Raw genomic sequence first — 24,149 nt, 5'->3', positions numbered from 1 at the left:
GCACGCCATTCTGGAAACGGCCAGGCGCTGTCTGCGTAGCGTAGCGGCCGGCTGGGAGGTGCGGGGCGGGGGCGGAGACTGCGTGGCGCAGGCGCGGTGCTGGGCTTCTCCTGGGTCTCCAGACAGCTGGAGGAGATAAACAGAGCAGGAGGAGGGAGGGGAGTGCGTGTGTGAGAGCGCGCGAGGGAGTGTGAGTGTGTGTGAGCGCGGGTGTGAGACGGTGCGCAGGGGCGGGCGGAGGCGCTGTCCGGCTCCGGCCAGGCGCCGGGCGGAGAGCATGGGTAGGAGCTAGAGGTGCCTGGGACCACCAGCCCCCTCCCGGGGATCCGCGCCCCCCCTCCCGGGAGAGGGGCCGGGCCCCCAGACGGACATGGGCTCCTGAAGTTACGCCGCCGCCGGTCCTGGGAAGAGGCCTGACAGGTACGGGTGGCTGCCGACCCCTGCCCTCCGCGGCCGGGAAGGCGAGGACTGGCTCCCGGAGCTCCGGCACACGGGCCGCTCCCTCTGGGCCGGCCCCAGCCGTGTTGGCCCGGTGGCCTGAGCTCGCCCACTCCAGGGCTTTGGGATGTCCCGAGCCGGGTTCAGGCCTCTCTGGGGCGGAGGGCAGAGTGGGCCGGATTTGGGATGGTCCCGGAGGGCTGGCCGGGACGTCGAGGGAAAGGCTTTGAGGGTCCAGAGAGCCTCTGCTGTGGGAGAGGTGGAAGTCGTCCCATCCCGGGACTTTTTTGCGGAGTTTTTGTTTGACATCTGATCTGGCGCGCGTCTCAGGAAAAATGGAGCAGGTGAAAGTGCCGGGAGGGCAACGCTTACCCGATCTGTTCTTTTAGTTTCCTTCTCTCTTTCTCTCTCTCTCTCTCTTCCCCACCTCTCCCCCCACTCTGTCCCTCCCCTCTTTCCCTCTCTCCGTCTCGTGTGTGTGTCTGTGTCCAGGCTTCTGGCAGCCGCAAATGCCTTCCGTGACCCATCCTGGCACCAAACTGAACTCTGCCATGGTATTTCCACCAGGCGACTGTATCGCCGGTATAGAGGGCCTTTACTTTGGACGGGGGCTATTCTGTAGGCACTTAAAAGACTAAATAGGAAGTGTGGAGTAGAAAAGTTTTCGAACCTGCAGGATCCAATTCTTGTTACTGAAAGTTCAGTGGGACGCCCCCTTGTCAGCCAGGTTGAATTTGCTTAGCGCCTTCAGGCTCTCTGCAGATGTACTAGCAGGGTCTGTAGAAGAGAGGCATGGGGACTCAGACTGATGTCTAACAGCCTCATTTGAATATTTCCCCCGAAGTCCTTTTCTTCTGTGACTTTCTTTAGTTTCCTGAGGGAGTGGCAGGGCAACTTTAAAGTTTTCCTCTCAAGTTTGTGAGTTTCGAAACCTGGCAGGCTTTCCAAGGAAGGAGTAAATGGATGATCAGTGACAGTTAAGTTTTCTTTTAACAAAACCTGGGTCAGTTTTGAGAAGAAAACTATTCTGAGGGCACATCTTGACTTAGAGACATTCTGAAAAACCCCACCTAGGCCACAGGTGTTCCCAGTGGCCTGCACTAGGCTATTCTGTACCTTACAATTCTTCTTGAGTGGCCAGTCTCTGTTCACTAGGTGAAAGAACTACTTAAGGCTATTTCTGGTTTAAGTTATGGCTTGTAATATATATATATTACAAGCCATAATACATATATATAATATATGTATTATGAGGGGTTCTTTGGGGTTTTTAAAAAAGATTATTTTTAGAGGGAGGTAAAGGGTGGGAGAGAAATAGCGATGTGAGACAGTATCATCGACCAATTGCCTCTCGTACACACCCCAAAGGGGACTGAACCTGCAACCCAGCCATGTGCCCTGACAGGGAATCTAATGACCTTTCGCTTATGGGAAGATGCCCAGGCCTCTGAGCCACACCAGTCAGGGCATAATTCTTATACTTTTAGAGAGATTGAATTGAATCTTGGTTGTTGATAGAACCTCTATGACAGACCAGAGAGTAACTATTAAAGCTCTGCCAGGCCGAGTCTGAGACTAACAGTGGATTCCTTCTTCATTGCAGATTGGTATATTGCATTGGCAAGCAGGAAATGACCTTTTCTGCCATAGTTTGGAATCATGCTGCCTTAATTCTGGAGTCTTGTCATCCTTCCTTCTTTTGACCTATTTGAGGGCACTTATGTTCAAGTCACATCTCAATTGGGTCAATGCTGCAGAGTAATTGAACAACAATCCATACTTCTGCCTGAGACTCTCTCCCTTGTGGTTACTGAAAGGAAGAGAATATGTGTAGACTATGGAGATGATGTTAACTTTTACAATTTTGCCAGTTTTAGAGTTGTCACCCAGCTGACAATTTTTTTCCCTGAAAGTAACACAGTACTGACTCATGGGACGCCCTGTGTAAGGTATTTGCACACACCTGAATTTCAGGATCTTGAAGGATACAAGCGAAGATCCTCAAAAAAACATCTGTGGATCGCCAACTACTGGGAAGATCCAGAACTTTAGTTATTTTTATTTTCTTTTCTCCCTTTTGAATTGGGAAATGTGGCCCACATGTGGAGTCCTTAAGCAAATAACTTGCTTAAGGTCACACAGCTAGTGGGGGAAAGGATTAGAGTTCAAACCCAGGTCTGTCTCTTCTGGGACTGTGATACATGAGGAAGAGCTGAAAGGACCAAAGCTAAAAGCTGGGGGGTAACATGATTCCTGCCTTCAAATACTTGAAGAACCATGATGTGGAAAGGGAATCGGACTTCTCTGTGTGATTCTGGAAGGCAGCACTAGGATCAAAGGATGGGAATTCCAAAAGGGTAGACGGCTTGATAGAGTAGAATTTGGCTTTCCAAAAACAAAAAGGGCTGCCTAGTGAAGGAGTAAGTTACTCATTATTGGAGGTATTCAAGCAGAGCCTTTGCCACTTCTTATCAAGGATGTATAGGTAGGAGTTGATGCAGGTAATTGGATTAAGCAATCTTTTAGTATTTTAAATCCTGTTAAAGTTATATCAAAATCCTGTCATTTTGAGCTGTAAAAAAGTAACATGCATATAATACAATACTTTGTGCTTACAATACTTACATTTTTCGTATCTCATTTAATTCTTATAAATCCCCTAGGAGGTAGGTATTATCATTATCCCCACTTCACAAATGAGGAAACAGAGGTTCCAGAAAATTTAAAAATATGCTGGAGGTTATACAGCTAGTAGTAGTAGGACTGATATTTGAGCCTTTGTCTGCACTTTCTTAGCTGTGTGACCTAGAGTAAATCACATGTCCTCTCTGTGCTATTCAGTTTTCTCTGTGAAATGAGATTTGTGACATTATCCACTTTAGTGATGGGTTTATGAGGACTAAATGATACAATATATGCTTTCCACTAGACCTCACTGGTTGCCCTCAAGAGCCCAGGCATGGGGTAAAAGAATACCATTTTGGTTGGTTCACAGTGAATTCAGACCTGACTGAAACCCTTAGAGCTCTGGGGTTCATTCTTTGTGCTGTTAGTAATAGCTGCTGACTCCTCAAAGGGCTTTGTGGTGTTAGTGACTAATACCTTAAAAACTTGAGGCCTGAATAAGAGGAGGATGCAGCCAACAGGTTGGAATATAGGAGGCAGTGCCAAAGGCCTTGTAGAAAGACAGTTCTCACCCTACTGTGGAGTCTGATTCAGGGATCGCTGTTTGCACTTTTGTAGTTGTCTTATTTTAGGATGAACAAGGTCACAATGCTAGAGCTGTGACAGAGCTAGAGGCCAAGAATAATAGCCCTTAATCTTCCCTGTAGCCATCTGGGGAGGTATTAACCCCATTCCTTGGGGTTGGGTTGAGGCAGAACAGGGTCGGACCTTGCCTAGGTGGCTTTGTAAGGGCTCTGTGGAGGCACTGTGTTAGCATCAGGACCTTGGTAGAAATTTGACCTTATTCATCACCTCCAGATTGTATTTTCAAAAAGCATAAAACTGTGCTTATCTCAGAACTTTTTAGAGAACCTTTCTCAGAATGGGAATCAGGCATTTCTGGTCAAGTAACTTTATCAGTTGAGATCTGAGTGTTTGGGTGCTGATGATTACCTGTTCCCCTTTGAGTCAGACATCTGTATATAGCACAACTGCAACTGAATTAGAAGGAAGTGCTTCCAAAATTATTGGCTTAATTCTTTGACCTTTCTGCTAGGAGTAAAGTTTGAGGATGAAACTTCAAAGGCTTCTTTATGAGAAGTACTTTGAACCGTGGCAGGATTTGGAAAGATGCAAGCTAAAGGCAAAATCCAAGACCACAGAGGCTCTTAAATACAGTGAGAGAAGGCAGCATTATCAAAAAATGCGCTCCCTTCCCTTTCTGTTTTTATTCCTTTCCACTATCAGTTGTAGCCCTAGGAGAAGGCAGGTAAATTAACTGTGACCACTGAAAAGCAAACTTCTGAAAACATCAAGGAAATTGATTTCACAAGGCTCAAATGGCAAAACAGAACCTGTTCAGGCAGAGAAGACACCAAGGCTAGTTTTTATTCAGAGTCCTCCACAAATTAAAGGGTTTCTTAAGATGGACTTTCGCAGGGAAAGCTTCAGTCAGCCCCATACGGACTCCTTTGAGCCTGGAGCCCCAAAGATGGCAAAGGACCCTTTTTCCAAAGATGCTTTGCTGATGGTCCGACTGAACACACCTTTTCCAGGTGCTGTCCTTGTGCCAGATTAGTCCATGACATGGGGGTACACTCTTTAAATTTGTGTTTGAGACCAACAGAGTCCCGGTGATTGTGATTCCTTAGCTTAGCCCTAACAAATGGCAGAAGGCAAAATTTCTTTTACACAGGACTACAGATTACAGATAGTAACTTTTTAAAAAAGATTTTATTTCTTTATTTTTAGAGAGAGGGGAAGGGAGGGAGAAAGAGAGGGATATGAACATCAAAGCATGAGAGAAACATCAGCCAACTGGGTTGCCTCTCCTACACCCTCAACCAAGCACCTGGCCCACACCCCAGGCATTGTGCCCTGACCAGGAACTGAACCAGTGACCTTTCAGTTTGCCGGCCACTGCCCACACCAGCCAGGGCCAGTAACTGTTTTTTAATGGCCAACAGTATGGGTCCTTTATTTAAACCGTCTAGATTGACTCTCCATTTTGGGGAAATGAACGTCTCTATGCCTCAGATCCTTCATCTCTAAAATGAGGATATAATAGTACCTGTTTTGTAGGGTTGTTGTGAGTGGTTGTAAAATAACATTTTTAAAATGCTTAGAGTGTTCTATAAATTTTTACCAGGCTCAGTGGCAGGTATTTTACATGTATGGCTCTTCCATTCCTTATCACTCTGCAAAGGTAGGCATTATTATCCCTGTTTTCTAGATTAGGAAACCAAGGTTTCTAGATACTGTTCAGACCATCGGACAGTATTTAGAAATACTGTCACACAGAAAGTAGGTGGCAGAACTGGGATTTGAACCTTAAGTCTGTCAACTTCACAGCTCAACTCTTTATTTTATTATGCTAGTTCCAATGGCCTTTATGCACTGGAAGTGCACTTTCCCCCCTTTACTATATAGGAATGCTCCAATACAAAAACCACCACAAATAGAGTGAAAAGAAACTTGCATACCTCTTTTGCACAATTCAGAATGTTGAAAAGGGGTCAGTTGTCACTCCTGCTGGGGGCAGCTCCCTGCAGTGGGAGGCAGCATGTCCAGAGGAAAGAGAATACAGATGACTTGGATTCCACTTCCATTCTACTGCTCCCTAGCAGTGTGTCCTCAGAATTATAAGATAGTGGCATTGAAAGGGGTTTTGTAGCTCATCTCAGAGTCTACCTCTCATTTTACAGATGAGGAAATAGGCTACAGAGTGAAATGCCTCATTGAAGGCTGATCATACAACCCGTTGGAGGCAGAACCTGGCCTGGAGCACAAGATTGTGGATCTCAGGCCAGTGCTTCTTCCTCAGCACCACATAGCACTGTGCCTCCGCTCTCCCTTGTTAAATGGGGGTGATAATAACTTTCCAACTTCCTCACAAGACTGTTGTAAAGTTCAAATTAAAAGCATGAACAAACACTCTGATAGGTATAAAACACTGTGTATATGTAAGGTAGTCATGCTTTTATTCATTCCGTAAGTATTCATTGGCACCTGTTAAGCTCGCATCACTCCTTGGAAACAGGAGGATCCATAGATGAATCAGATGAAGAGCTGGCCTTTGGGATGTTTTTAGTATTTTAAGAAAGAGAAGCGACATAAGTAATTACAGTTCATGGTAGGAGACAGACAAAGGAAAGGGTGAGGACTAAAGGTCCATAAGTTGTCATTTTGAGGTAGAGAAAAGAAGAAGGAGTTTGGGAATTTCTTCGTAATTGAATATAATTCACATGCCATAAAATCTGGCCTTTTAATGTATACAATTCTACAATTTTTAATATATTTACAAAGTTGTGCAACCATCACCACTCTCTAATTCCAGAACCTTTTCATCAACTGCCCCCCAAAGAAACCCATACCCTTTGACTCACCACACACTCCAGTTACACACACCGTCTCCCTCAACCCTAGGCAGCTACTGATCTACTTTCTGTCTCTGTAGCTTTTCCCACTCTTGACATTTAATATAAAAGGATTCACACAATATATTTCTTTTGTGCCTGACTTCTTTAACATAATGTTTTCAGGTTTCATCCATGTTGTAAGATGCATCAGAACTTCGTTCCTTCTTATGGCTTAATAATATTCCATTCTATGGATATACTACATTTTATCAAGCCATTGATGGACCTTCGGGTTGTTTCTACTTTGGGGCTATTATAAACTGTTGCTATGAAAATTCATGTGCAAGTTTTTATGTGAACCTATCTTTTCATTTCTTTGGTTAAATATCTAGGAGTGGAATTTCCAGTTTATATGGTAACTGACTGTGTTTAACTTACTGAGAGAAGGCTTTCTTAAACAACTTTTTATTGGAAATAATATTATCACTCACACATAGTAAATTATCCAGGTATCCCATGTAATTCTCACAGCAGCACTAAGGTGGGTACTATTCATGTAACAGTGAAGAAATAGCCAGTGTTTCTTGAGCACTTACACATGTGCAGTGAGTACTAAGTGTTTTACAGTGTATTAGCTCATTCATGTTCCCAACCACCCTATGAGATAGATATCATTAGATACACCTACATGGCAGGTTAAAAAACAAACAAAAACCCAGGAGCCCAAAGCTAAATAGTTTTGCCCAAGATCACCCAACCTGGTGTGTAGTAGAGCCAGATTCAAACTCAGGTTTCTTCCCATCCAAAGGTGGTTCCTAACAGCTTTTTCTGTGTTATAAAAGTAGTAAATATTTAAAATAGAGTACTTGGAAAATACAAAGGAACAGAGAGGAAACAAAGGAACAGAGAGGAAACAAGTCACCTGTTGTTGTACCAAAGGACTGATAGCTTTGGTGCATATCTTTCTTACTATAGCATCATAGGTACATACATGTTTTGGTTTGTCCTTTTTTTTCACCAAGGCTGGGATGGCCATATATATGTCTTGAACTTGATTTCTCAACTATACGTGATTAATGGCTGTCCATTTCATTAATCAGTCTTCCATGTTTTGCATGACTCTATACTAGGAAAGAAAGATTTTTTAAAGGGCTTTTACTAGAGAGAATTCCAAATATATACGAAGTAAAGAGACTACAACAGAATAATGAACCTCTATGCACCCGTTATCCTATTTCAATAACTGTTAATATTCTGCCATTCTTATTTCCTCTATACCTCCCCTGCTTTCTACCCATCCCTTTCCATTTTTCAGGTAAAATTTACAAACATTAAAATGTACTAATCCTGATTGTACAGTTCTGACAAATGGATATACCCATGTAACCCTACTTCCATCAGTATATAGACTAATCTTTTTATTATTCCAGAAGGTTCCCAGGTGTCCTTTCCTTGTCAATCTCCATGCCCCAGGTAACGCTTCTGATTTATTTTTACTACAGTGTTGCCTGTTCTAGAGCTTCATATAATTGGAATCATACAGTATGTACTTTTTTATGTCTGGCTTCTGTTGCTTAGCATCTGTGAGATTCATCCATATTTTTGCCTATGTTGGTAGTTCATTTTTTAATATAATAACTTTTGGGATATAATTCACATATACAATTTGCCTACTTAAAGTGCATATGTAATTCAGTGGGATTTTAAAATTTTTTTAATATATTTTATTGATTATGCCATTACAGTTGTCCCATTCCCCCTCTTCATTCTCCTCCACCCTGCACACCCCCTCCCCCGCATTCCCTCCCCTTTAGTTTATGTCCATGTGTCACAAGTTCTTTAGAGTCTATATTTCCCATACTATTCTTCCCCTCCCCCATGTCTGTTTTCTACCTACCAGCTATGCTACTTTTTCTCTGTACCTTTTCCCCCTTCTCTTCCTCCCACTCCCCTGTTGCTAACCCTCCATGTGATATCCATTTCTATGGTTCTGCTCCTGATCTAGCTGTCCTCTTAGTTTGCTTTTGTTTAAGGTGTGGTTGTTAATAACTGAGTTTGCTGTCCTTTCACTGTTCATATTTTTATCTTCTTTTTCTTAGATAAGTCACCTTAACATTTCGTATAATAAGGGCTTGGTGATGATGAACTCCTTGAATTTGACCTTATCTGAGAAGCACTTTATCTGCCCTTCCATTCTAAATGAGAGCTTTGCTGGATAGAGCAATCTTGGCTGTAGGTCTTTGGATTTCATGACTTGGAACACTTCTTTCCAGCCCCTTCTCACCTGTAAGGTCTCTTTTGAGAAGTCAGCTGACAGTCTGATGGGAACTCCTTTGTAGGTGACTGTCCCCTTATTTCTTGCTGCTTCTAGGATTCTCTCCTTCATTTTAATCTTGGCTAATGTAATGATGATGTGCCTTGGTGTGTTCCTTCTCCGGTCCAGCTTCTTTGGGACTCTGAGCTTCCTGGATTTCCTGGAAGTCTTATTTCCTTTGCCAGATTGGGGAAGTTCTCCTTTATTGTTTGTTCAGATAAGTTTTCCACTCATGGCTGTTTCTTTTCCCCTTCTGGTACCCCTATAATTTGGATGTTGGAACGTTTAAAGATGTCCTGGAAGTTCCTAAGCCTCTCCTCATTTTTTTGAATTCTCATTTTTTCATTCTTTTCTGTTTGGTCATTTTTTTCTTCCTTCTGGTCCACTCCCTTGATTTGAGTCCCAGTTTCCTTTCCATCACTATTGGTTTCCTGTGCATTTCCCTTCATTGCAATTAGTTTAGCCTTCATTTGTTCCTCTAATTTGTGACTAAAATCAACCAGTTGTGTGAGCATCCCGATCACCAGTATTTTGAACTGTGCATCTGAAAGGTTGGCTATCTCTTGGTTGCTTAGAAGTATTGGCTCTGGGGCTTTGAGCTGTCCTTCTTGAGCCATAACGTTTTGGTCTGTTTTCGCCTGTTATGTGTGAGGGGCGGAGCCTTAGGTGTTCACCAGGGTTGGGCAACCCAGTCACTGGGTTATAACGTTGTATGTGGGGGCGGGTTCAGAGAGGGGCAATGGCATTTGTTCTGCTCTCTCTCGGATTTTGGTCCCCTCTGCTGCTTCCCACAAACAAACCGGGCCCCCCTGGTGCCGGCTCCCAGGTGTGTAGGCCTGTGCACCCTCCAGGACCCTGTGGGTCTCTCCAACAATCTCTCTGTGAGCCCGGGAGCTTCTCCTGGCACCTCGACCTCAAAAGTTTTTCCAATTGTTGCTTTTAGGCTTTAATTCCCGTTGCTGGGACCCTAGCCTGCACGGTCTGTCTCACTGCTCGCTCCTTCACCTGGTTTGTCTGCGTGCAAATGTGTGACCGTGGTCAGCCAGCCACCTTACGCCCCCACTGGGTCCACCCGTTGCCACCCCACACCTGGGATCTGCCAACTGCCGCCTGCACGCCTGGGTCAGTCTGGCCACTTTTTCCAGCATGACCCCACTCCGCCAGCCACTGACTCCCTCCCTCTTACCAGTCTGGCTGAATGGTTCGTTGTTGTCGGACTTCTATACAGTTCAATTTTCTATGTTTTGGTTGCATTTTTGTTACTAAAACTTTGTTGTCTTTAAACTTGGTTGTGCCAGGAGGTATAGTGTTTCCACCTACACCTCCATCTTGTCCAGAAGTCTGGTTTTTACTATACTAACAGATACGTGTGACAATTACCATGGTCAATTTTAATTTTTAATCTTCACTCAACGATACTTTTCATTGATTTTGGAGAAAGGAAGGGAGAGGCAGAGAGAGAAACAGAAACACCAGTTGTTTGTCTCCTGTGTGTGCCCCAGCTGACCAGGGATTAATCCCCACAACCTTCCCCCACCCACCCCAGAGTATGAGATGAGGCTTCAACCAATTGACCCACTTGGCCAGGGCACCATGGTCAAGTTTAGGACATATTTATCACCTCAAAAAGAAACCCCAAACTACAATGAAATACCACTTAATACCTACTAGAATGGCTATAATTTTTTAAAAAAAGCAAGTGCTGGTGAGGATGTAGAGAAATTAGCACCTTTGTACATGGCTGGTGAGATTGGAAAATGGTGCCGCTGCTATGGAAATCAGTTTGGTCATTCCTCAGAAAGTTAAACATAGAATTGTCATATGACCCAGCAATTGCACTCCTAGGTATATATCCAAAATAATTGAAAACAGGTATTCAGACAGATACTTGTACACGAATATTCATAGCAGAGCTATTCACAACAGCCAACAGATGACAGATGAATGGATAAATACAACGTGGCATAGCAGTACTAACTGAGGCATAGAAAGGAATGAAATGCGGATTCACACCACAGCATGGATGAGTGTGAAACATTAAGCTAAGCGAAAGAAGCCAGACACAAAGGGTCACATATTGCAGTATTCCATGCATAGGAAAAACCTAGAATGGGTGAATCCACAGATATGGAAAGCAAATCAGTAGTTGCCAGGTGCTAGGGGGAAGAGAGAATACAAACTGACTGCTTTGGGTATGGGGTTTTCTTTTGGGGTGATGAAAATGTTTTGGAACTAGCTAGAGGTGATGGTTGCACAACATTGTGAAAAACTAAATACCACTGAATCGTGCACCTTAAAATTATTAACTTTATGTAAATTTCACTTCTATTTTTTTGTTGTTGGCAGTTTTATGACTTTATTTGACAATCAGCAGTTCTCATCCACATTAACTGTGGATATTTGAAAGTGGTGACAGGTACATAGGTGAGCAGTGTTTAGAGCTTGTCTGGTATGAAGTTTTCTGGACAGCTGTACAGAGAACGGGACATTCCTTATTCCTTTGGCCCAGGGGGCTTTGTTGAGCCTGGTGTCGGTGCACATGTCCGGAGTTCCTACCTTCATGGCAAATTTCTGGATCTCTTCGAGTGCCCAAGGGGCATGCTTCTTGAAACCCACTCCATAGATGCCCTTGTGGATGTGATGGTGTACTCTCTGGTCACTGCCTCGTTGGTGGCAGAACATCCCTTCTTTTCACCCTCTTTCTTTGCGGGAGCTGTTATGCCAGGCTCAAGTTGGAAAGAGAGAGCACGAGGTATTGTGGGAAAGGGAAAGCACGATTTCAATTTTTTTTAATCCTTACTGGAGGATATGTTTATTGATTTAGGGGGCAGGGAGAGAGAGAGAAACATTGATGTGAGAGAAACATCTATCAGTTGCCTCTTATATGCACCCCACCTGGGTATGTGCTCTGACCAGAGGTTGAACCTGCAGCCTTTTCGCACAGGGGATGACTCTCCCACCAACTGAGCTACCCAGCCAGGGCTCAGTTCAAATTTTTTTTTAAAGACAACATTTTTTAGCAATGACCCTTCTATCCCCCATCCCCTCCAGCCCTGAGAAACCAGAAATCTACTTCTATCTCTATAGATTTGCCTGTTTTGAATATTTCAGGTAAATGGAATTATATGCTAATGTGGGCTTCTTCACTTAGCATAATATCTTCAAGGTTCATCATGTATAGCATATATTTGTACTGCATTCCTTTTTATGACCAAATAACATTCTGGTGTAAGGATGTACCACATTTTGTTTATCCATTCATCAGCTCATGGACATTTGGGTGGTTTCCACCTTTTAGCTACTGTGGATATAGTTTGCATATTTTATATGGAGTTCCTTTGTTTTCAACAAAGTCACTTTTTTCCCTCCTGATCTTGCATTTCAAAGCTAGCAGAGGTGATAAAGACATCCTACTCTCTGTACCCCACCGTCCTATAATGGAATCCTCTGGGTCAGCTTTGTTTCTCTGGTAGGGAAGGAAGTAAGGGAGAATAGCACAGTATCTGGCATAGTAGGCATTGAAAATTTTATTTTTTGGGTACTTGAAGTCATTTCAGCCTCTTTGCCTCTTGACAGAACTGAACGTTAGGTACTTTGTTGCAGTAGAGATTGAAGTCCCTAATTTTTACATTAGGGTAAATACCTCTAATGTAAAAATATAACTTATAAACAATATTTTAGGGAATTTTTCATTATAGGAAGCTTCTAATGTTTTGACATGAAGAACACCATTCTGAATCCTTACACTTGTCCCCTTTTAGTAAACCATAAGCAGTCCTTCTGTGGCTGCCCATAGTGCAAGTCTGTGGTAGTGACTGGAACCCATTCCCTCTTTGGAGAATAGAACTGCTTTTGTATTCCTTCTTAGCGTTTAATCATATGTATAAAACTTCCTTTTGTCAATTCCAAGTCATTCATTCATATCCTTCCATATCTGTGTATAGATATATTCTTTAGTATATAGTTCTTTAGTATATAGAATTGACTGTTTCAGAGCCTTAAAGTAATGCTTTTAAAATTTGGCCATCATTAAACCTTTTCATATTCAAATAATAATTCATTGATCTGATTAATTTTGAGAGACTTTTGAGAGACTGAAGTATGAAACTAGTTATGTTTCTTGGTAGGTCTTTCTTTCCTGATGTTAACCTTTTAAATAATCCCCACTTTAAAATATTTCCATTTGTGCTTGTCTGCCTCTAAAGTTTGTGGAAGGCAGTAGATTCCTATTTCCTTGAGAGGGGAAGTGGGCCATGCCCCAGAATGAGTGATTTCTTCTTAGGGTGGGAACAGAAATGTTCACCAAAATGCCAACTGAGTTACAAGCATACCACAGTGTGCATATCTTGCGAAGATACTTGTAACTCAGTTGGCATTTTGCACTTAGCTCACTGTGCACTTAGCACAATTCCTAGTGTATAGCAAGTGAGGAACATTAACTGTTGTGTTATTTTCCATGTGAACAACTGTAAGCCTACATTTGCTCACCCTGTATTTCCTTTTTAAAATATAACCATCATCACAAAAAAAGAGGCAAAGGATGGTACATGACTACTGATAGAATGTAATAGAAAGTACACAGTATCAACTGTAAGTATTCTTGACAAAAAACTGAACCTGCATTTTACCATCCCAGTTTACAGGAAATAAAGGGGATAGGGAAACATGTTAAGGGAACCCACAGAGATCCAATTGGGTGGATCCAGAATGTGGAAAATTTTCTAGACCAAGTGACATGATTTATCTAGCAGATAAGTGAGAGAAAAAATGAAGAGGAAGGAAGAATTGTCATGGATTGCAAGGAATTTAAGGGACAGACACAATGTGTGGACATTATTGTATGAACATTATTTGTGTCCTAATTCAAACATAACCACTGTAAAAAGACATTTTTGAGCAAGAGGGGAAATTTGAACATTGACTGACTAATGTTACCAGTGAAGTATTGTTAATTATTTAGGTGTGATAGTGATATTATGGTTGCTTTTTATAGCTCCTTATTTTGTAGAGATGTACATGGATGAAATGTGTTTGAGAATTGATTTAAAATAATTCTTCTGGGGGATCAATGGATGGAGTACAGGTAAAACATGACCAGCTAGATGTTTATAATTACCAAAGTTGGGGGTGGGCATTTGGCAAGTCATTGTTCTTAATTCTAGTTTAGTTTGTTTGTGCTTGAAATTTTACATAAGAAAAAGTTTATGAGAGAGAAATAGCAATGAAAAAAGAAAAGATAACTGATACTATTATTTATTGAAAGAAGATGTTATGTAAACATTAGATGTGATATAAGCCTTTTTCTTTCATAGGTAACATTTCTGATACTGCAAAATATAACATGGCTATACATTATTGAACCCCTTCTTAATTATAGAAACTTGGGACAGCAATTTTTTTTTTTTACTTTTACAAAATCTGTGGTGAATATGCTTGGGTATGGGACTTTTTATTTTTTATGTTTTGAGTTTTCTTATGGTAAATTATCAGAAATGAGATTACTAGGTCTTTCTAGCCATCAGAGTTGTAAAACAGGAAGAGGTTGCTTCAAGAGGTCATATACCTGTCAGAATATCGAAGAGGGATTTCTTTATCAGATTGGATCTTGGACATGGTCCTATTACATTTCCTGTCTACTCTTTGATTCTGTGAATCTGTTAAAGGGTTGTATGTTCTGTCTGTGATACTGATTTGGTTTTGATGAGAGCCACGCTGAGGGCCAGGTATTGGAAGCATAATTAAAAGTCTCAGACTGGTTGCCACAGATTCATACAAACAATTGAAACTTGAGTCTTTCTTGCTGTGTTCCACGTTCTTACTCTCAGGATATGCTTCTATCTGCCTTCATACACATATCCAACCCCCAATTTTCTGGTGAAGTATACTTATTCAGTGTTTGTTCCAATACTTTCTGTGGCTGTGGCTGTGAGGCATCATCTCCCTCTTCCCCTATACCTTTCACCCTCCACAGGTTCTTCAACATGTAGAACAGGGCCAGCTCACCATGTCCCAAGTCACAGGCAATAGCCAGTTCACTGAGGGGGCTGGTAGGCTGTTCTATGGGTAAAATCAAGGCTCCAAAGCCATCTTATTTCATCCCCCAAGGTTTGATGATTTTTCCCCTCAGGTAATTAAATGTGTGTCACGTGGACCTGGGCTTTGCTGGAATGCTCAAGGGTCCTGAAGATCTTTATATAGCATCCTTCTGTTGAATCCATTAAGAGAAGATGGCAAAAGTCAACATAACGAGAGACCTCATCTGCAGGCAGATCAAGGTAAGCAACCCAGGTCTCTGAACCAGAGCATGAGGTCCTTTCTTCTCTGTAGGTTCAGTTTACAGACAAAGAAAATGAGTTCTAGAGTTGGTGACTTGCCTAAAGTCACATAGCTAATTAGTGACAGATTCTGGACTAGAATCAGTGTCTCTTGATTCCCATATTCTTTTACTTAAGAACATGAAATTGATGGAAACTCCTCTGTCTAAGTGCGTGTATGTGGGCTGCTGAGATGAATGGAGGATGGTAAGAGGGGAGCCATCAATACGCTGTGCATGTGTGTGTACATTTGTGTGCGTGCGTGCTTAGGCACATGCGTAAGTATGGGGTGGGTGGTTGCAGAAAAAGTATATGTAGCTGCTTCATGTTGCTGTAGCTGCTAAGTTGAACATACAGCAGAACCTGGAACTCTTCTTCAAGGGTCTCCTGTACCAAAGTCTATACCTGTCCTCTGCAGGGTATACATAGAAGACACTCCACTACTGTGAGATGAATGGCTGACTGGTGGTCAAGTTCACTTAGCGAGGTAGTCCAGGCTTTGTCAGAGAAACCCTTGGTAAAGGAGCACAGGGGTTTAGTGGAAGAGATTCAGTCAAGACATGACGTGCTTCTAGTAAGACCCTAAGCTGGGGTCAGGAGCTTTGTCTCACCACTGCCCTAATTAATTACCTGGAAGACTAGCCATTTTACTTCCCTGTGCCTCAGTTTTATGCTGTTAAATGATAATATCTGTCTCCCTTCAGGCTGTTAAATTATAATAATGTCTGCCTGCAGGCTGGCTGATCTCAAGAATGAAATCCAAAAGAATACAAGATAGTTCTTTGAAAAGGTTAAACCCTAAAAAATCTTAATTAAGCACCTTTTAAAAAATAAGCGGCATATAACCTAAGCCGTGGTTACCATCCAGAAGGATTAAGTGTCTGCCTCTTCATGAGCCATGTACTTCGTGCATGGTAGTCTGTGTTTCATATATTTTTCTCTGCATCCCTGAATATTTTTGAGACTTTGACCATTTGTGTGTGAGGGGGTGATTTCATTGGAGGTAGTCGTCAAGGACAGAGACCATTTCCAAGAGGCACAGAATCAGAGAGTTGGAGGGACCATGCAGGTTATTTTTCCTTCATATATCTCACTCAATACGTGTCCTGAAGAGGATGCCCACCTTCTCCAAACTCATATGGAAACATTCCTTATTTGTTGTTTCCAATTTTTTTCTTTACTTTTTTTATTTTTGCTTTTATTTTGTAACCCAGCAAGCACCATTTAGTATTTATATACTCTTCTATTATTCTCTAATTTCTGCCTGATTGTACTGCAAGCTCCCAGAAAGCTGATTTCTTGTTATCTTTCTTAACTCCTGTGGTGCCCAGCACAGTGCTGGATATATAATAGGCACACAGTAAATCATGTTGAGTTAAATCAGTGAAACTGCATTTGCTTCTGTCCCCAGGAGCGGGGTGCCCTGAGCTTTGAACGGCGCTACCACGTCACTGACCCCTTTATCAGACGACTGGGCCTAGAAGCAGAGCTGCAGGTAAGAGGCCCAGTTTGCTTCCCTAGATGCAAATGGCTGGCTCTCCTTCCTTTGCCTGTGGAGAATCCTCTTGGCACTGTTCAAGTCATAAACAAGTTTCTCTCTACAGGTCATACCTAAAGGTTATCTCTCCTTTCCAGCAGTTTTGTTAGGTAGGTAAATCTGAATCGATTAGTTATTTAGGCAATCACACAGAAATTACCTGCTTTGTGCTTGGAAAAATTGTTGAATTGCATACTGCTGTTTTTACTGTTGGCTTCGAACAGTAATGATTCTTACCTTTATACAGGAATTTATAATGTACAAAGTGTTTTCCTATGTATACACTCGTTTTCTCATTTTAGCTTCAAAGAAATGCTTTGGGGAGCTAGGTAGGGAATAGTTGTTACTAAAATGAAAAAGTGTAGGAAGGCCAAGCATCTCGTTTAGTGTTGTCCTGTCCAGGCCATGGAGAGCCAGGCTTTCGGTCCAGAAGTTCTGCTTTTTCATTGTGTGTGACAGGCGCTCAGTAATATTAATTCCATTCCCTTTGCTTCCTCAAGATCATGTTTTGAATCCAGCTTTTAACTGCGCTCTCCAACTTAGTGTTATTTGCAGGTTGAGTAAGAATTCTCTTTGGTTCCTTCAGGTTAGTGTTTGTATCATATTGATCTTAGAAAAAGACTAGAAAGAAATTTATTGAATGTTAACAGTGTTATCTCAAGGGAGTGAGATTACAGGAGATTGTTACTGCTTTCTTTTCATTATAAACTTCTATCCATTATAAAACACAGCTACATAAATAGTAATATGGAAAAGATAAGTAAAAATTACTTCTTAGTCCATTCTCTGTAATACAATTGCTGTTAGCATTTCATAGATTTGGAGGGGGGTTGTTTGTTTTTTTAAGATTTCATTTATTTATTTTTAGAGGTGACGGGAGGGAGGAAAAAAAGAGAGAAACATCCACGTGCATGAGATACATACATTGATTGCCTCTTGCATGCCCTATACTGGGTACCTGACCTGCAACCCAGGCATGTGCCCTGACTGGGAATCAAACTGTTGGCCTTTTGGTTCACAGACCAGCATTCAATCAACTGAGCCACACCAGCCAGGACATATACTTTGTTTTATCTCCTGCATATTTATACACAATTATAATCATACTTTACATTTAATTTTTTAAGTTAACATATAGTAATTATTTCTCCATGTTATCAAGTAGTCTTCACAACTTTTACTTACCATTTTTTTCTGATTATAGAAGTAATAAATATCATAGTAAAAATATAGGAAAAAAAAACAGAAAGATGTACCATGTAGAGATAAATGTTGTTAATGTGTGGGGTACTACTTTTGTGTGTTATGAAGGAGAATACTGGTTAAGAGATGGGCATTGGAGCTTCATACATTTAGTTTTAAGACCTATCTTCTCCACAGCTGTATAGCCATGTGCAAGTTACCTTGACTTTCCTAATTGGTAAAATAGAGCAATAACTGAGAATCGTTGTGATGATTAAATTGGAAGATTTGTGTGAAGCACTCAACACAGTCCCTGGATCGTAGCATAGTAGGCTAATTCAATAAAAGATTGAATAGATTCAATCTTTTGATTGAATCTTAAATTTTCCAGTTTTTGTCCATGCTTATGTTATTTCTTTCCTACAAATGGGGCTTGTACAATTTACACAGTTTGATAAACCCTTTTATACTTCCAGATTATGACAGTTTTCCCATACCTCTAAAAATTATTTGAAAATGTAATTTTTGATTTATTTTATTATTTTTTTTATTTTTAGAGAGAAAGGAAGGGAGGAAGAAATAGGGGGAGAAAAATATCAATTGGTTACCTTTTAGTATGAGCTGGCCCGCAGCCCAGGCATGTGTCCTGGCAGAGAATTGAACCAGTGAACTTTTGGTTCACAGGCCATGCTCAGTCCACTGAGCCACACCAGCCAGGACATATTTTATTATTTATCCTTTTTTTAAAGTTTCTCTCCATGTTTTCTTCAGAACATAACTCAAAGTACATCCCTGTAAGTGAAGTTGGGAGTGGGACATGGAATATTTTTACCTCGAAGGGGACATTTGGCAGTGGCCAGAAACAATTTTGGGTATCAAAAGTAGAAGGGTACTGCTGGCATGTAGTGGATAGAGGCTTGAGGTGCTGCTAAACATCCCACAGTACACAGGTCAACAAAGAAAGTGCCACAAAGTATTATGCACCCCGAATGCCGATAATGTCAAGGATGAGAAACCCTGCTCTGGTGGTTGCTGAATAGACAGTGACTCCTGGCGGGCTGGGCCTCTTCTTTTAGCTGGGCCTCCACCCAATCCATTTTATCTTTACCATCGCTTCCTGGTTTGATAACTTCATCCAGAATAGATCTGGAAACTTCTGCAACTACAAAGCAGGATCCCATCTGTTGTTTCCCAAGGTCTGGGACTCAGAAACAAACATGTTAAGGTGAACTGTCTCCGGTTGCGCTTGTCTAAAGGCCACCTTGCCCAGGACCTGTCGTAGCAATGCGTGGTATGAAGGGGAGTACCCAGATTTAGGGGGAAGAAGACCTAGTTTAGATCCCAGCTTTGCCTCTTACAAGACTTGGAGAAGTGAGAACAGTTGGAAAGAAGACTGAGAGAGAAGATAGGTTTGGGAGAGAGAGAGGTGTTGGACCTGTTAAGTTCGGAAGCCTGTTGGATAACTTTGTGGAGGTGGCGGGTAGGCAGTAGTAAATGCGAGAGAGCTCTGGACTCTAGGGAGAAATCTGAAGACCTCAAATGCCCATGGAGTCTTAGAGAAGAGGGTCCAAGGCCTAGCTCTAAGGCACTCCAGCTTTCAGAAGTTTATTACAAGCTAAGGAGGGGGAAAAAGCTAACTAACAAAGAGTAGTCAGTGAAGTAGAAAGGAAACAAAACCAGGAGAGTATAAAGGCCAAGTATTTCAAGAAAAGAGTGTTCATTTGTACTCAGTGCTCCTGAAGGTTAAGTGAGATGGGGACAGATGGAGACTGTGGTCTTGGCTAGGGCAGTTTCACTGGAGTGTTGGGGACAGCGCTGGATTACGGGTTGAGGAGTGAATTGGAAGTGAAGAAACAGCAATAAGTGTAGGCAATTCTCTTTTTTCTTTTTCTTGTTTTAGAGAGTAATGGAAATTTGCTTTTGTTTATTTATTTATGACAAACATTTTTACCAGATGAAAGGAATGATAGAATGTAAGCAGTAAAAAGAGTAAACTTTAAGACTTATCTTGTCCTGCTGCTGTACATCTACTTTTCACCTTTCTTCAGCTTACTACCTGGGCAGCTGACCTGCACAGATACATCAGTGTTCTTGCTTGTCCTCTGTCTTCTGGTTGGCTTTGGCCAACAGGGAGTCATTTCAGGAAATGGGAGGAAGAATAACATCTTTTTTATTCCCCTTGCTTCCTCCCTTCATAGTCATTTCCACTCGCTTTATTGAGTTACATAGGCAACTCTTGAACAACTGTTTACAGAAGGAAGCAGAGAAATGGGGTAGTAGTCGACTTCCAGCCAGGACAGAGGCATAGGTAGACACACTTTGCCTCCTTGCACAACCATGAGAAGTATCACTATTAATCTGGTTGTAAAACAAAGTACAACCAGCACTGCCAGAAAATCAAACTGTATGGAAATCCAACAACCAAGGATTTTAAAGAAGAAATATTCATCCATATGGGTAGGAGGGACAGAGATGGGGTGCCAGGGTGGAGAGGGCGCGGTGTGGCAGTAGTGGCAGGGCAGCTGGCAGTGGCTGGTGGAACGAGTGGTTTCACATTCACCTGTGGTGGGTAAACACCGGGAGGGTCACTTGAGGAGTGAGCCATCCCAGCCCCAGGCCAGACCTGCAGCCCAGGGTTCCAGCGCTGGGAAAATAAAGCTTTATAACCTTTGACTCTTAAACCAGAGCAGGTTGGAGCAACAAAAGAAACTGCTGGTTTCTCAGAAGAATCCATTTAAAGGACCCCCATGGCCCTAGAATGAATGCACACCCACCCACTCTGGGGTTCAGCACCAGGGCAGCAACTAGAAGGGTGCCAGTCACATATTGGGAAGTGGAGAAGTGACTGGAAATGGGAAGAAAGCTGAGTAAGCAACACTATTCCATCTCAGACCCCTCCCCTCCACACAGCACCATCTGTTGAATACCTAAGACTCTGCCCCTTTCAATGTAACAGGTATGCCTTGACAGAGTCAAAGCAGCTCTACCCAATACACAGAAACAAACACAGGGAGCTGCCAAATTGAGGAGACAAAGAAATATGGCCCAAATGAAAGAACAGAACGAAACTCCAGAAAAGGAGCTAAGTGAAGTGGAGATAGCCAACCTGTCAAATGCAGCGTTAAAAATACTGGTGATAAGGAAGCTTAGAGATCTCATTGAGTATGGCAAACACAAAAGGGGAAAAAATAAAGGCTAACCTGGCTGGTGTAGCTCAGTGGATTGAGCGTGGACCTGCGAACCAGATGATCACGGTTCGATTCCCAGTCAGGGCACATGCCTGGGTTGCAGGCCAGTTCCCTGCAGGCCAACTCCCAGCAGGGGACGCACGAAAGGCAACCATACATTGATGTTTCTCTCCCTCTCTCCTTCCTTTCCCCTCTAAAGATAAATAAATAAAATATTTTTTAAAAAAAGAAAGAAAAAAATAAAGGCTACACTAAGTAAAATAAAACTCACAGGGAACCCACAGTAAAGGGAAGGCAGCTGAGGTTCAAATCAATGGTTTGGAGCATAAGAAAGAAATAAATAGTCAACCAGTACAGAATGAAGAAACAATTCAGAAAAATGAGGAAAGATTAAGAAGACTTGACGCCTCCAAATGTGCCAACATCTGAATCGTAGGGATACTAGAAGGAAAAGAGGAAGAGCAAGACATTGAAAACTTATTTGAAAAAATAATGAAAGAAAACTCCCCCAATCTGGCAAAGGAAATACACATATAAATCTAGGAAGCACAGAGTCCCAAACAAGTTGGACCCAAAGAAGGCAACACCAGGACACATCATAATTTAAAAGGTTAAAGAGAAAAATCTTAAAAGCAGCAAGAGAAAAGTAGAGAGTCACCTACAAAGGAGTTTTCATAAGACTGTCAGCTGTTTTCTTAAAAGAAACTTTGTAGGTAAAGAAGGGGCTGGCAAGAAGTATTCCCAGTCATGAAGGCAAGGACCTACAACCAATATTACTCTCTCCAGCAGAGCTATCCTTTGGAATTGAAGGGCAGATAAAGTGCTTCCCAGACAAGGTAAAGCTAAAGCAGTTCATCATCACCAAGCCCTTATATTATATGAAATGTTAAAGGGACTTATTTAAGAAAAAAAAGAAGATAAAAACTATGAACAGTAAAATGACAAACAACTATCAACAACTGAATCTAAACAAAAACTAAGCAATCAAGGAGAACAGGAACAAAATCATATAAATGGAGATGACATGGAGGGTTATCAGTGGGCACGGGGAGGGGGGAAAATGGGAAAAAGGTACAGGGATTAAGAAACATAATTGGTAGCTACAAAATAGATGGGGGGGATGTTAAGAATAATATAGGAACTAGAGAAGCCAAAGAACTTCTATGCACAACCTATGGACATGAACTAAATGGGGAATTGCTGGAGGGAAGCAGGGGGACCAGATGAAGTGGGCAGAGGAGAAAAAATTGAGACAACTGTAATAGCGTAATCAATAAAATAAACTTTTTTAAAAAGATTTTACTTATTTATCTTTTAGAGGGGAAGGGAAGGAGATGGAGAGAAACATCAATGTATGGTTGCCTCTGGTGTGTCCCCCACTGGGAACTGGCCCGCAACCCAGGCATGTGCCCCGACTGGGAATTGAACCGCGATTGTGTGGTTCGCAGGCCCGTGCTCAATCCACTGAGCTACACCAGCCAGGGCTAAAATAAACTTTTTTTTTTTAAAAAAAAGAAAGAAATGGGGTAGTAGCTAGAGGAGTCAGTGGGATCCCCTAAAGGAAGGACTTGTTAAGAATGGGAAGAGATGCTAGAGTATGTTTGTATGTTGATGAGAGAGGAAGGGATTGCTGGTATAGGAAAAAAAAAGGATAAATGAAGGAACAAAGTCCTGGGGAAGACTGGTAGGGATGGGATTTAGAGTTTAAGTAGGGGGCTTGACCTTTGATGCAAATAAAGACATCTGTCTCTGTTACAGGGTACAGGAGGTCAGGGATCACGAGAAAGGCAATGACTGGGATAAAACTGGAGGATCATTGACATACAGATAGTCTATAATAGCAGTTCTCAAAGTGTGGTCTGCAGACTCGTAGGGAATCCCCATGACTCTTCCAAAGGAATCATGGGCTCAAACTGCCATCATAGTAATACTAAGACATAGCATCAAACTGTCATTGAATTCTTTACCCCATGCACATGAAGTAACAACAACAAAAAAGAACCATTTTACTTAAAGTGTTCTTGATGTGAAGCAAAACTTAAAAATTATTAATTTTATTAAACTTCAGCCCTTAAGTACATCTCTCTTTAGTATTCTCTATTATGGGATAGGATGCACCCTTAAAGTCATGCTGCTGCATGTTGAACTATGATGATGGCTGTCTTGAGGAAAAGCACTTGTGTAATTTTTTGAGTTGCAAGCACAACTAGCCACCTGATAGTAGATGAAAAGTATGGTTACTCAAATGTAGTTATTTGACAGACATTTTCTTAAGAATAAATTAAATGAGCTTTCACTTCAAAAAAACCCCAACTGACTGTATTTGTTGCCAAGGATAATATTTGAGCTTTTAAGTTTGTATACATGAAAACGTGTATGTGCCACCATAAGCTTGATAGCTTCTCAGTACTTAAGAGACTTTCTTGATGAGAGCTGTGGTGATATTAATAAATGTCAACAGTACTGTATAATGAATGTTAACATTTGTAGTGAGTCACTTTTTGGGGTTGTGTTTTTGTTCTTGTTTTTCAAATCGTAGAGAAAGTTTATTTAGAAAGTCACAGAGATAGATTAAGTGAGCCATCTGGGATGCATGTGCTCAGAAAACAAGCTACAGAGGCAGAAGAAGGGCACTTGAAGCTTAGGAGAATGAGAGGAAAGTATGGTTCTGGGAGAGGGGGAAAGGATGCAGTCATACTCAAGAGAGAGGAAGAGCCAGCCGTGAGTCACTGTTTCCAAAATGACCAATGTATGATGTAACAGTCAGACCAATGTGTTTTAATGTAGCAAGGTAACAATAGTTAATTTATGTGGTTTCAGATTCCACGTTGTAACTTTAAGAAAACATTACTGCCCTGACTGGGGTGGCTCAGTATGTTGAGCACCAGCCTGCAAAATGAAAGGTTATGGGTTTGATTCCCAGTCAGGGAACATGCCTGGTTTGCAGCCCAGATCCCCAGTTGGAGGCATGCGAGATGTAACCAGTCGATGTTTTTCTTGCACATTCTCTCCCTTTCTCCCTCCCTTTACCTTTCTCAAAAATACATAAATATATAAATAAAATTTTAAAAAAGAAACTGTTACTTGCAAAGTTTTGGTATAGTATTAAAGAAAGATATCTCCAATTATCTGAAAAGGCTGTTGAAATACCCT

The 24,149-nt window shown here is 41.7% G+C and overlaps 1 protein-coding gene across 3 annotated transcripts in view; it reads left to right on the top strand.

Annotated features, from left to right (window-relative positions):
- The first annotated feature begins 113 nt into the window (after nucleotides 1-113).
- The window catches only part of WDTC1 (WD and tetratricopeptide repeats 1), a 71,701-nt gene continuing 47,665 nt past the window's right edge, over nucleotides 114-24,149 (top strand). The window contains exons 1-3 of one of the 3 annotated variants that reach the window (XM_037033031.1): nucleotides 114-420; nucleotides 14,903-15,050; nucleotides 16,501-16,584. In XM_037033031.1, the coding sequence (XP_036888926.1) occupies nucleotides 15,003-15,050; nucleotides 16,501-16,584 (132 nt within the window). In that variant the 5' untranslated portion in view covers nucleotides 114-420; nucleotides 14,903-15,002. Of the gene's footprint in view, nucleotides 421-14,902; nucleotides 15,051-16,498; nucleotides 16,585-16,693; nucleotides 16,737-24,149 lie in introns of those variants that run through there. The other 2 variants (XM_037033030.1, XM_037033032.1) reach the window with 2 other exon arrangements.

Source organism: Sturnira hondurensis, unplaced genomic scaffold (assembly GCF_014824575.4).
Source record: "Sturnira hondurensis isolate 20B ecotype Veracruz unplaced genomic scaffold, ASM1482457v3 Scaffold0021555, whole genome shotgun sequence".
Classification (NCBI taxonomy): domain Eukaryota; kingdom Metazoa; phylum Chordata; class Mammalia; order Chiroptera; family Phyllostomidae; genus Sturnira; species Sturnira hondurensis.
Note: the sequence above shows the minus strand (reverse complement) of the source record. Positions and strands in the feature narration are given on the sequence as shown.